This window comes from Lytechinus variegatus, chromosome 11 (assembly GCF_018143015.1).
Source record: "Lytechinus variegatus isolate NC3 chromosome 11, Lvar_3.0, whole genome shotgun sequence".
NCBI lineage: Eukaryota > Metazoa > Echinodermata > Echinoidea > Temnopleuroida > Toxopneustidae > Lytechinus > Lytechinus variegatus.
Genome location: NC_054750.1, coordinates 34,572,831 through 34,586,978, shown reverse-complemented (window position 1 = coordinate 34,586,978; position 14,148 = coordinate 34,572,831). Strand labels below are relative to the sequence as shown.

Sequence of the window (14,148 nt, the reverse complement as noted above, 5' to 3'; positions counted from 1 at the left end):
ACAGACGGGAGCAAATTAGTGACGTAAGTATTATAGAAAGGGGAAAAAAAGGATTGTTTGAGAATAATTGGACAAAAAAAGAGCAGATATGAGCATTTGGGAGTTGAGATCAATGAAATCACTAATATTACTTATTCTTTTTAACATTCAGATAGCTTGATTCAGTCCTTCTGATGGTCTTGCAAACTTTTTAGGCATATGGTCAAGAGAAGGCAGGGACTGTTACCTGCATTCCTAGTCCTGGTCATTAGAAGTCTTTAAGACGGGTGATGGGAAAATTGTTTAGATGTTACATTTGAAGTGCAAAAGAAATTAAAGTTGCATTACATGTATTTTGCAATTTAAAAGTAGATGTGGGTTTATACGAGTATTATTGTTTCCTTTACTTTTTTTGTGAACTTGTAATATTTTTTAAAGTAATCTCTCTTTGCTTCTCAATTGACAATTTCATTCATATCAAACAACCAGTAACCATCTAAACATCGGAAGTAATTCTAGTCTTACTGGATATAATTGCTCCTTTAATGAGGCAGAGCAATTTGCAAGGATATTATAGGTCTTATAAACCCCTCAAAAAAAGTTCTGCAACTCAAGTTTTGAGTGCTAATAAATTTCTTAGTGTGCCATCATCATATGTAAAAGTGGTATCATTTGAAAGTATGATTGTTTCTCTTTATGATCATGTGTCATTTGTAGTGCTAGTGTTATAATGAAATACACAGACATGATAAATATGCAGCAATGTAAGAAATGAAATGTTGCAAAATTTGTTGCCATGTCGTACTAATGAATTTATGAATGTGCCATCACCATGTGTAAAAGTGATATCTTTAGAAAGCATGATTATTCTTCTTTACAATCATGTGTCATTTGTAATGCTAGTGTTATCATGAAATACACAGGCATGATAATACGCAGCAATGTTAGAAATTAAATGTTTCCAATGGCGAATTTCCAATTGTTTCGAGGACGGACCGAGTGCATTCACTGTCACCTGCATGGTGGAAATGCTATAGAAATGGAGACTCTTGTTAGAAACCAATGCATTTTGCAACATTTCACTTCTAACTTTTCTCAATGTTTAGGGTGATTGCATATTCCATGATTACATAATCACAGCAAATGGCAGGTCACTGTAAAGAGGAATAATTCAGCTTTCCAATTATGCCAATGTCATCTTTTTATACTTCATTAACCAAAAAGATATCGTCCCCCAAAACTGAGTTGCAAAACTTTTCTTGAGGGGTTTATATATATATATATAGATACATATGTACATATGTATATATATATATATATATATATATATATATATATATATATATATATATACATGTATATATATATATATAGATCTGGAGAAGTTAAAATGTATGTTCTTTTCTTAAAGACTTTGACTTTTCCCGAGGTTGCTACAAAATATTTTGTTAATTATATGACTAAATAACTCTAAATCTAAGTAGATCAAAAAAGGAGAAGTTCAAGACCTGCATGCGGCCCTCTACGTTTTATGGCTGATCTAAGCTTAAGCTAGCTACAGCGCGCGCCATGCGCCAGCGCAGCGCGCCGCGCAAGCAGAGTACAGTATAGCTATATATACCATATATACCGTACCCGCGAAGTCGGATAATTGTGAGTGTTTATCTTTTTCATTTCATTGTTATTTTCTAAAGCAGAACTAGTATTATATGAAAAAAATATATTAAGCTTAATCCAGAGTTAGAACGGGAAATGCCCGATTGTTTGCATTCTAATGCTGAAAACTTTAACTTTTTAAGTGAAATTAATTCGGTCAACCAGAGGCAGAGAGGCTTCAGTCTGAAAATTGCTCTTGTCCAGCCTGCTCGGTTCAGTTGTTTCATATCTGCGGCAGATAGCAATTAGCACCTCCCAGACTTCCGGGCTAATTCAATCTCACAGTACGCTCGAATGACCATTCAGCACTAATGTGCGAGATCGGAAACTTACGTTTTGGGTGATTTCAAGTTCAGTGTTGACCTTTTGGTGTTGGTGTTAGGCCAATTTCCACGATTATAACACCAAACATTAAGTACGGTAGACCTCCTAAAGATGGTCCCGAAAAGTCACCCACTAGGCCTAGATGTACTAGATAAACTGAATACGATTACGAGCCTATATAGACCAGGGTAGGGTCAGGGTGACCAGATTTCACAAAATGAAATACGGGACAATTGATGAAAAAGATCAATAAACAAGGCTCCACAGAATTGGAAGGGAGAGTGAACAAAAGAATGAAGGAGAGAAAGAAAAGCAATGAATTGAGAAGAAAAAATGAAGGGAAAAATAAACCGCATATAAAAAAGAATGAGAAGGATGAAAGTAAATAAAAGAGAAAAAAGGTTTGTCATTCTTTGAATTGAATATAGAACAAAAGAAAAGGGAAGATTTAATTTTGATCAAAGACAAAATAAAGGAGAAACTTAGAAAAAAAGTACGAAAAAAGGAGGAAGAAAGAAAAAAAATGAAGGGAAAAATGTTTCCTTCAAAAGGCTTCATTCTTTGAAGGAAAGAAAGAAAAAACAAAGAAGAAAAACAGGAAGGAAGGGAAGAATAAGGGAAAAGAATTTTTCATTAAAAGGAACAATAAAATAAAGAATTAAGAAAGGAGGAAAGAATGAAGGGAGGAGAGAATAAAAAAGAAAATAATTATGGAAGGAGAGGAAGGAAGGAAGCAAAAGTTGAAGGAATGAAGGGAATTTAAGAAAAGAAAAATTTATAAATCATCATCATTTGTACGGGAGAGTAGGTAATCCTGTGGATCTCCCGGTCGTAAACACTTGATGCATAATTAAAAGTCTAAACAGTATAGTGCGGGCGTGGATGTCAGACAATTTCAAAATGTTTGCTTGACCAAAAAGAATGTAATCCATGTTTGAAAGAGTTGATACTGGAGGACATTACTAGTGTTGAAGGCAAACTATTCCAAGCTTGGATCACTCTTTTACTGAAAAAGCTACTGCGGACGTTCAACCGACAGTGAGTTGTGAACAGTTTGAAGGAATGACCTCTTGTTCCCTGGTACTGGGACCTAATGAAGAGAGACTCTGGGTTGATTCTGTCTATACCATGCAATATTTTAAATACTTGTATCATGTCCCCTCGTTCTCTGCGGTAATGTAAGGAGTAAGGCAGGTAAGAGAAAGAAGGAAAGAAAAATGAACAGAGAGAGAGAGGAAGGTTCAGGAAAGAAAGGAAATAAAGATAGAGGGACAAAAAAGGGCAAGCAGAAAGGACAAAGAGAGAAGGATAGGAAAGAAAGAAAGAGGAAAGAAGTTCAAGCATCAAGCAGATAAAAATCCAATCATCTACCACAAATCACAATGATATTTGGTGTTTTTTTTAAATAATTTAAAAATTTTAAAAACGAAAATGTTTTAGAAATGAATAAAATTTTCAAGTGAAACATTGTTAATTTAAAAACTAGATGAAACATCACGGCATCATACACAGCAAGACTCAAAATAAAAGCTGACACAAATAGATCTAGTAATGAAAATTTAATAACTTGTTCCGCTGATTACATCTCCAAATCAGTATCTAAGAATCCATAATAATCATGCAAATTTCCTGCCGATTTTGTGATTATTTTGGTGGAAAACTTCATCATGTCATTGTTTGCACCATTGAGAATCTGTTCTGATCTGCGCTGCCACACTCAGGCAGAATTTGTTTGCAATGTATTGGGTTAGCAAGAAAATCATCGCAGAACTTGCAACAGTTTAATTATCGATTTTATTGTTGTCTCTTCTTCGTCATCTGTTGGTCATCTCATGAAAATCTGTCACTTTTAAATGAATTTATTGAATTTGTTCAATATTCTGAAATACGGGACAAATACGGCAGGCATCCCGGGAAGGGTGTGTCTGGACGCCGGGACAAGAGAAAAATATGGGACGATCCCGGGAAATACGGGATGTCTGGTCACCCTGGCCTAGACTCTGGTACCGTAGTTGTTGTCAATAATGTGATCTGGTTCTGGATCAGTTTTACAAACTCTGAGTAAGTTATGTGGAGCAAGTGGAAGTATTCAAAATTTAAACACCAAAGCCAACACCGGAATTGAAATCACCCATTTATCAAGTATTTTACAACAAAGTTAGGGCCTAGATCGTTACCATTATTCTGAAGAATAAAACTAACCGATTTTCAATAGGGCCAGGCTACAGCCATCAGACTATGCCTACAGTAATAATATTCGGCGCATGTGTCATGTGACGTCATTGTAGGTCTAAAGTTAGATCTAGTCCAAATTCTAGATATAGAATCTAGCCTGTTCTAGGCCTGAATCAGATTCAAAGTGAGTGAGACATGTCCAGTCCTACCGACTCCTATGTATCACGATCATTTATGTCGTTACCATTTTCTGGTTTAACATTCTATCCTATTTTTTTGACACATCAATTCATGGCTGTAGGCGTAGCCAGGGGGGGGGGCACAATTTTGAAAACTTAAGTTAAAAGTTATACTAAACCTAGGGTACCTAGGGAAGTTTCTGAATGTAGGCATGTTATGCCTCTGTATTCAGGTCGAGGTTTTTCCTCCTCAAGATGGCTGGCTCACTTCCGGGAACAGGGCTTTCGTAGTCATATTTTATTGGCTCATTTTTCCAGCATCTATCCAGGGCAGCTTCAAAACTGTGCACACTTGGGGCAGTGACAACATCATTATTTAGGCTGTTCCATGTCTTACGTATTCTAACATAAAAAGAATTCCTATATTTTGGGGTCTTTGTCCTTGGTATGAACAATTTTTTACTGTGACCCCTGGTATGTTCACTATATTTTTCTTCTAGATTAAGTTTTGTACATTGATCATAACTATTAAAGTGTTTATATGTTTCAATTATATCACCCCTAACTCTTCGATACACCAGAGTTGGGATTTTTAACTGTTTAAGTCGTTGTGGATAGGAAAGCTTCCTTAATTCAGGGACTAATTTTGTTGCCCTTCTTTGTACGTTCTCTAATGCATGTATATGTTTCTTCAGTATAGGGTTCCACACAGCATGGGCATACTCAACTTGTGGTCGGACAAGCGACTTATATAACAGAGCAAAGTTATTTTTGTCAAGATAAACAAAAGTTCGTCTTATCAAGCCCATAAGCCTGTTGGCCTTGTTTATCTTTGATTGCATGTGTTCTTCAAAGCTGAGTTTATCATCAATTACAACACCCAAGTCCCTTTCGGAGGTGACATGTTCAAGCGCATCATTCATTAAAGTGTATGGAAAAGCTTCCTGCTGGTCTTGCGTGTTACCAATAGAGAGTACACTACATTTCTTGGGGTTGAATTTCAGCAGCCATTTATCTGACCAGCATTTCAGATGGTCAAGATCTCTCTGGAGTGAATTGCAATCATTCTGATCTCTTATAAACTTGAATAGCTTGGTATCATCAGCAAAAAGATAAACATTACTTTCAGTAACAACATCTGGAAGATCATTGATGTATAACAAAAATAACACGGGGCCAAGGACACTCCCTTGCGGAATTCCGCTTTCTACATGACCCCAACTTGAGAACTCGCCATTCACACACACCCTCTGTCTCCTTCCAACAAGGAATGCCTCGATCCAACTAACCACATGTTCATTTATACCAAAACTACGGACCTTTTCAAGCAGTCGACGGTGAGGTACCTTGTCAAAGGCCTTCATAAAATCTAAATAAATTACATCAATTGTACCCCTTTCTTCAAGAGCTTTAGACCACTCATCAACTTCATTAAGCAACTGCAGCATAGTAGAACGACCAGGCAAAAACCCATACTGCCTATCACTGAAAAATCCATTTGAATTCATATGATCAAGGATCTCATTGCGTAAAATGGATTCCAAAAGTTTACAAGCTATACATGTGAGGCTTATCGGCCTATAATTTGATGGAAGCGATCTATCACCTTTTTTAAAAACAGCACTCACATTGGCAGATTTCCAGTCACAGGGAACAACACCTTTCTGTAAAGAGGTCTTATAAATGATACTCAAAGGTAGAGCAATTGCTGGAGCTACTTCACGTAAAGTCCTAGGATGGAACCCATCTGGCCCTGGAGACTTAGAAACATCAAGTTTGGAAAGCAAAGAAAGAACACTATCTTCATTTACCACAATTTCACCAAAATCTTCAACTATATTGTGCAGAGCAGTGGTATAGGAATATCACCAGGAGGCTCAGTGGTATAGACTGTAGAAAAATAATTTAGTAAAATGTCTGCTTTATCGCGATCTCCCTCAACAAGTTCAGCTGTTTGTGGATTCCTAAGAGCCAGTAGGAAAAAAACCTAGCATTTTTACTAAGACATTAAAAGTTAGATCTCCAGGCGTCCTAGACTGGGTCCAACCTTATTAGGTCTAACATTAGCATATTTTTTTATCATGGACTTACTGCTTAAATCTTTGATTAGACCTAGATCTACCTCAAAATTTCCTAAATAGTGAAAAATAAGGCTTAATACTCCATAAAATCATGTAGGTCTAGATCTATGCATATTATTGGTCCATCTTTAAACTAGGCCTATAGGCTATATGATAGATATACTGTGTGGGCTCGTGGTTATTTTTTGAATAATAGAAGCATTTTAAAGTCTTTATGTTGACTTAGGAAGACTGTGTGAGCCTCTAAGAGGAGCCATGGAAACATGTCAGATCAATAGATAATCAACTTGGCTGCCAGAAAATGAGAAGACATCACTACATTGTTCACTCAAAATATAGAAAGAGAATTTGAGGCCAACTCACCTATTCACTTTTTGGACACGTCGTCAGCATATATCTAATTTGGTGCCATCCATTGACTACAGCCTAACTATAAAGTTAGATCTAGATCCATGCATATCTATTTCTATTTCTCTAAAATCTACTATAGTAAGATCTAGATATATATTTTTATACTAATTTTTCACCAAATTCACCAAAATAGATCTAGATCTATATGTACAAAATTCATCAATTTCAATTGATAAAATGCAAAAATGCCCATATTTCTGATGAACGTACATGGACTAGCTCTTGGGTCTATAGATCTATACTATAGACAAGACCATGGGCTAGGCCTCTATCCTCTATAACACAGGGCTAGGACCTACTTAGTTTTTATTTAATACTTATATCTACTACCATAATTTTGGTGTGGCATTAAAAAAAGAGGTTCAGAGTCTCGTATGTTAATACAGTTACTAGAGTCTAGAGTTAATAGTTTAAAAACTGTCCAGTTACTGTGGTATTGGTCATGGCAAATCCAAGACTTACTTACTGGTATGTTGAAATTGAATTGAATAGACCTACTTACTGGTATGTTTTACCTATCCTATTTGATCAAATATCAGAATTAATTTATTCACCCACTGCCCACAATGCCCAGAGCAATATTCCACACAAAATATCTGAACTTTGTGTGTCGTGTTTTAGCTGTATGTGTATTGTGCCAAAATTAAACTACACTGGGAGTGTTTTGTCTGAATTTCATTCAGAATTCATTTGATTATTAAAAACTGATTCAAGGATGTCTACCTTGCACTATTTTCAACAAGATCTGAAAAAAAAAACAGTCTGATGAAGTGGTTTATGAAATAAGGCCTTTTACCGGTACTCTTTAGGGTTAGAAAATCTAGAGGTCTCCCTAATGTATGAAAAGTATAACATTACATTTCTTGACTTGACCATGGCGGGGTGACAGTACAGTAATATGTGAGTCGATTTTGTTCTGCTCGAATGAGTTTTGTTTATACATTTTTAGAAACATTTTTTTGTTCTTAAAAAAGATGTAGATCTAGCGGTAAATCTCAATTCTAGATCTATCTTTGATCTAAAGCCAAAATTGAATGGCCAGCGTCACTGTAAATCAAATTTGTATCTGTTTTTGCTACAGTGACATCAGACTCTGGGAGCTCTGCTAATTCTGTTTTTAGGAAATTGCATTAGAAACATAATATTTTTCCTTAAAAATGAAAGGTCAACTGATGTTACAAGTATGATCTTACAACCATCAAGAGAAGGCAGTCATGAAAAAAAGAAGAGAATAGGAATTAAGAAAATGGGAGGTTACAACAAAACAAGGGAAAGAAATTACTCAAATTAGGTTATCAAAATGAGAAATCGGGATCATGTAACCATATGCTATTCAATGAAGGAAAGAATGTCAACTTCTGGATTTAGGTCATCCTAGGGAGGATTTCGTGAAAGAAATTTCATGCACAATTTAAATTTGATTAGAACCTAATGTAAAGTCCCTCCCTGGACCATGCCAATTCTATCATATCACCAGAAACTGGACATGGAGGAAGAGAAGGTCCAGTGTCCAGATTGTCATTACTTTTGTTTTGTTTGTACTTGTTTATAACTTAATGTCCCTCTTCCTTCCTGTTTTGACTTGCAGAGGATGGAATGCCAAAAGGAAATTTGTGGAGAAACCAATTTTCCGTCTTCTACAAGGAATACTTGTATCAATGAATACAAGAATGAATCGTGTTCAGCACAGATATCATTGCAAAGGTATTGCATTCTACATCTATCTATCTATCTACCTACCCTTCTACTTACAGTATATACATGTACATGTATCTATCTATCCATCTATCTATCGATCAATCTGTCTATCTATCTTTCTTTCCTTCTTTCTATCTATTTATCTATCTACCTACCTACCTGCCTACCTGTCTGTCTATAATCATTGAACATTATCTTTGGAACCATATTAGGCATCTGAAATCCGTTCGAATCCCCCTTTAGAGGAGTTAGATTTTAAGGAGTTAAGATTTATTACTATTTGGGGAGGGGGGGGGGGCTATTCTCCTACACACATGGCTAGCCTAAGTTCTAAGTAAGTCTCTTTGGGAAAGACTAGTTTCATCTCAATTTTTACATATGTATATCCGAGGCATTCTGGTTAGGGTACCTGACTGATAATCAGGAGGTCATCGTGGGTTCAAACCCTGATTCAAGTCATAAATCCTTCCTCATCTACTACTAGTTTATTTACCAAACCTTTGCACTAAATGTCAGTTAGCTTTTACCATTTATTTCCAGTTCAAGGCATTCACCCATTTTATCCATTATCCATTTGATGTTTAACACCAGTTTGTCTGTAGGGCCTGTGGATAAAAGAAATATTTATGAACCACATTTTGATGAAGTAAAACGTAATAAGGTGGAGTGGAAACAGACCAAATTGCCATGGCTAAATGATACTGATCAGCAATTAGAACAAATTGATGGTAATAATTAGTAATAAGTATGTGGTATAGATCAACACCTTCATGGAATGAATAGTAATAGCTAGATGTGTCATACACTCATACTAGGTTTATTAAACATCATCATAATTAAACCTCTACTGTCATTAGATGCATGAATGTAGTCTTGATTAATTGGTTTGATTGCATCATAAAGATCAACGTATCTATTTTTTTTCTGGGTTTGTACAGTATTGTAGTAATTCCAAATGCTCCCTCTATTGACATGTTCAAATCCTCATTTGAAACTCATTTTTTAAACTCTACTAGCATATATCTTCTTTTTTTCTTTTTAAAGGATTCATTGTTTAATTTGTCAACCCTCCTGTGCACATTGAAACACCTGTATAAAGCACCCTATCAATGGTATCATTATTTTTAATGAGTGAAATGTACATGTATATTAGGTGGTGCTCGTTGCTGTTTTTATCATGTTATTCACATTCATTAATTCACTTTGTCATCTGCAATATTTTAAGAATCCCATTTAGCTCTCTAGATACATGTACATATCAAGGGCTCTGAGGGAGATCCAGATAGGGGGATCCACAGTTCCAAACGCGCACTAACATGATAAATAAAAGAATATATGCATTAATAATACTTCTGCTTTCCTTTAAAACATGATGTATTTTTTGTATCATATTTTATTGAATCCATTAGATGTTGTCATATTGAGTAATTTGTAATTTGATATTGTTTTGATAAAAAAAAATAGATGAATAAACTTTTTGATCATTGGCTTTTTTTTCTTTTCATTTAATTTTTAAGCACACAGCATCAGAATCAACCTCATGGATCCGGGGACGCCTTTCACCAGGCGGCTGGATTGAGCAACCCAGGTCCGGTTCTGAGGAACGATGAAAAGATGGCCAGGGAAGCACCTCTTTTATCAAGAGAAGAACTGAGTGAAGAAGCTCAGGAGCTGATTGATAAGATTAATGAGAAAAGGAAGAGAGATACCAACATCCTAGAGGACTTTCGCAAAGCTCTTCAAGAAAAGGTGCTAATATATCAATATTTAAATGACAATAATTAAATGTTTTCTCTCTTTCTTAAAAAAAAACTTTGCTAATTACACTCACAGAAGAGTGACTCATATCAATGATTGAGAATTTAGATATTTTGGTAATCTTCAATGAGACAATTTGTCAAATTTCAGAGCCAGGTCTTTTTCTGCAGGAATCCTGGAAGCAGCTTTCTATTTTTATTGAGTGAGTAAAAAAAACTTGACACATCATGAATCCCCAAATTAAGGAAAAAATGTCATGAATACATAATTATTATATATGGCTGGAAAGAATATCATCCTCCAAATAATTTGATACCATATTTATGTGTAATGACCTCACATTTGGATAATCAGTAGGTATTCTTTGAATTGATGTAAGTTTTGATTTGTGCCAAAGTAAGGTTTGAATGCAATAATGAATCCAGAAGCCAATGATGTCATAATTCTTCAAGTGTTAGTAAACATATTTGCAAATCCCTTATGAGAATTCTTTTTCCATAAATTGGGAATTTGTGAGGTGTCTAGTTCTTTCTTACTCACTCGGTATATTTCACATTGCATGACAGACACAAAAATGTGGAATGTTGGAAGGCTGCTATTAAAAGAGACATAGCGCCACAGACTTGAAAAGTTGTCTATAAACTAGATTGTGTTTTGGAATATCATATAAAGAGATTGCAAATACATGTACATGAAAAATTTGAATAATAAAAATAGATTTTAAATACATTTATATTTCTGTTGCAATTCTAGTACTGATTCTGGTATTTGTTTTGGGGCCTTAAGCTGGACAATGCACCAAATTGAATAAAACAATACCAATAGATGGAATCTTGTCTAGGTGTTGGTTGCTTGATATTAATCATTCAGCCCTCTATTAACGTCATCATTCATCCTGCAATTTTGGATTCATATGATTTTGTCCATTGCACGCTCACCGAGACCATCGGCGTTACATGTAAAAATACCCATTCATTTGCAGCATGTTGTATCTTTGCAACAGTCAGCAGTCCTAAATACATCTTCGCATCAAAATTCATTTAAGTCAAATGACAAGGATTTATTTTTAGGTGTATAATACCAAATAATTTAAAGTTTTTTTTGTTTTGTTTTTTTTACTTTCATGCAATGGACAGAATACTTTATTGTGTAAGCTTTCACCACATTAAATCTTGTGTCCATTGCACTCATTAAAGGTAAATGCCAGTTTTGGTAATGATATAAAAATGAGTTCGTACAGAATCCAATGAAATGGCCACCAAAGTGTCTCTTTGTATAAATAAAGAATATGTGCCAAAGGATTCTGGAAGAAATTGTGGAATTGTTGACAAATTAGCAAATAAGCACAGGATTCGGGTCAAGCGTTGGCAACGACATTCAAAGCAATAATAATACACTGTCCCACGTGCGCGGTGTTGGTGATCTTCAGCGTGAATATTTTTCAGCGTAGATTTCAAGATTTCACAAACTTCAGTTTATGTGACTGTACCAGATCTAGATCTCAATGATTTACTGACAATTAAGCCTGGTTTTACAGACTTTCTGATGAAATCAGTGTTTACTGCAGCTGACTGGCATTTCTCTTTAACATTCATTATTTTCTATATTTCATCAATCACAAGATGTTTTACTGTAAAATAAATTTTAATTCTTTTAATGTCAATCTATCTAGGTGGCGGTGACATGCAGCGCAGTCGAAGAGCGAATGTACAGAGTTTATGAAAAGAGTGGAAAGAACATGCAGCCCAAACTCCAAGAATTCTTCGCGACGTTAGACAGAGTAGCAGCTATTGAGGAGGAACTGACTCATTTCAAAGAAGCACTCGGTGTCCTTTATACAGATATTCAATCTAAACCTTGAATTACAAACCATAATGTTTTATGTTTCCGAATTCAGGTAAACTTGCTAAAGAGAACCTACCATATTTCAAATATTCACCCGAGTCGAAGCAATTTTCTTCGACCAGTTTAGCCGAAACTTTTGTTTAATACCTCTTCCAATTCCAATTTCTCTTAATTCGAGCACATTAATTTGTCCCTAAAAATTTGACTTGGGCAAATTTACCTGTAGGCCTATATAAACCTAACAATTCACCTCTGTGTGTAAATATGTACAGTCATCATTTTCAATTTAATTTCTTTCAGTTTGACTAAATGTTTTACATTTTGTAAAGATAAGGTCCTGCTCAGATATTTTCTAATATCCCATATTAAGGGAAAATATGATGAAAGACTCTGAACCTGAAAATGTTTTATTTTTCTGAAATTGGAGACATCAGCTTTATAATTTTTTTTAGATGATACTAGTATTGCCAGCCTTTGGTGAAAGAGGCCGATATAGAAATCACAGCATGTATACTCATCATCTAAATCAAAGAAGTGCACCGCAACTATTCATACATGTATAGCACTGTATTTGGTGATAGACAAACATGCCGAAAAAGGTGCGACATGGGTATAAGGGACAAGACTTTCTGATTATTAGAAATTTGCAGCCTCCAACCGGATCTTTTGTTCTTTAAGATGTATCCAGGTTTTTCCTTGCACAATGCACTCTCCTTTTAATATAAAATAGAGATCTTCAAAATGACACAAATCTTTCATGACATATTGCAAACTTAATTCCAGTTTAGCTTTTTGGAGCTGCAAGATGAATTATCTCATTAAGTATCAAGAAGCAGACACTTCTTTAAATGATGGTTTATATAATCTCCAAACTGACCTCATATATTTTTCGGATACAAATTTTTGAGGAAGTGAAATTTCAACCAGTTAAAGCTATCGTTCTTAAAAAACAAATAAAAACAATGCCAAATTTCAAATAGCAAACTATTCTCTTTCTTAGTGTTAAGGGTATTTGGAAATAAAATAAAGAGAATATACATGCCCTTTTTTCACATTCAATTCGTACAAGATATGATTTTAAACATAAGAGATGGCAGCCATCAATATTGTTTTTGGTACTGTTCCTTTACAATTTTGGTATGCACATGATCTAACAAGCAGTAGTCTCCTCAAATATTCTATTTCTACTTGGGCTTAACCCAAAAGGACTGAATTCACAAAGGTGATTTTGAAAACCCACTGTTGAGTCCATGGTTTGTGCAGATATCCTGTATAAAATACGCTCATTTTACCGCGTATATTAAAAAATTCCAATGCTGATGCGCGCTTTTGTCACAGTGCGCCAAATTGACGCCTGTTGTCGTAGTTATCCCCGCTATTTTATTCATGAGTCCACTGATTTTATAATGAGTTCTCTCTTCAAACAGTGGACTCATGAATGCAATAGCGTATCTAATCATGGTAACAGGCGTCAAATTGGTGCACTGTGACACAAGTGCGCATCAGCATTAGAATTTTTTATACACGCGCCTGATACACGCTAAATTAAGTGTATTTTATTAAGGAAATCTGCATAAACAAAGGATTCAACTGTGGGTTTTCAAAACCACCTTTGTGAATTCAGGCCATTTGGTCTAAGTGTTGTTTGGGCTGCACTTGGTCTAATTCTTATTTGTTGTCTCACCTGCATAGCAGAGTGAGACTATAGGCGCCGCTTTTCCGACGGCGGCGTCAACATCAAATCTTAACCTGAGGTTAATTTTTTTAAATGACATCATAACTTAGAAAGTATATGGACCTAGTTCATGAAACTTGGCCATAGGGTTAATCAAGTATTACTGAACATCCTATTAGAGTTTCATGTCACATGACCAAGGTCAAAGGTCTTTTAGGGTCAATGAACTTAGACCATGTTGGGGGAATCAACATCAAAATCTTAACCTGAGGTTAAGGTTTTGAAATGTCATCATAACTTAAAAAATATATGGACCTAGTTCATTAAACTTGGACATAAGCTTAATCAAGTATCACCAAACATCCTG

The 14,148-nt window shown here is 35.2% G+C and overlaps 1 protein-coding gene across 1 annotated transcript; it reads left to right on the top strand.

Annotated features, from left to right (window-relative positions):
- The first annotated feature begins 7,962 nt into the window (after positions 1 to 7,962).
- On the top strand, positions 7,963 to 13,305 carry LOC121423552 (synaptonemal complex central element protein 2-like). Its single transcript, XM_041618904.1, has 4 exons — positions 7,963 to 7,986; positions 8,394 to 8,509; positions 10,021 to 10,252; positions 11,934 to 13,305. The coding sequence occupies exons 1-4, from the start codon at positions 7,963 to 7,965 to the stop codon at positions 12,120 to 12,122; spliced, it is 561 nt and encodes a 186-aa protein (XP_041474838.1). The 3' UTR covers positions 12,123 to 13,305.
- The last annotated feature ends 843 nt before the right edge of the window (positions 13,306 to 14,148 follow it).

What these genes read in the sequence shown, in the direction of transcription:
- LOC121423552 (XM_041618904.1), top strand. Translation starts at nt 7,963, where the DNA reads ATGAAAGGTCAACTGATGTTACAA. An exon ending in GCACAGATATCATTGCAAAG is followed by an intron (nt 8,510 to 10,020) that starts GTATTGCATTCT and finishes TTAATTTTTAAG; the next exon opens with CACACAGCATCAGAATCAAC. An exon ending in GCAAAGCTCTTCAAGAAAAG is followed by an intron (nt 10,253 to 11,933) that starts GTGCTAATATAT and finishes CAATCTATCTAG; the next exon opens with GTGGCGGTGACATGCAGCGC.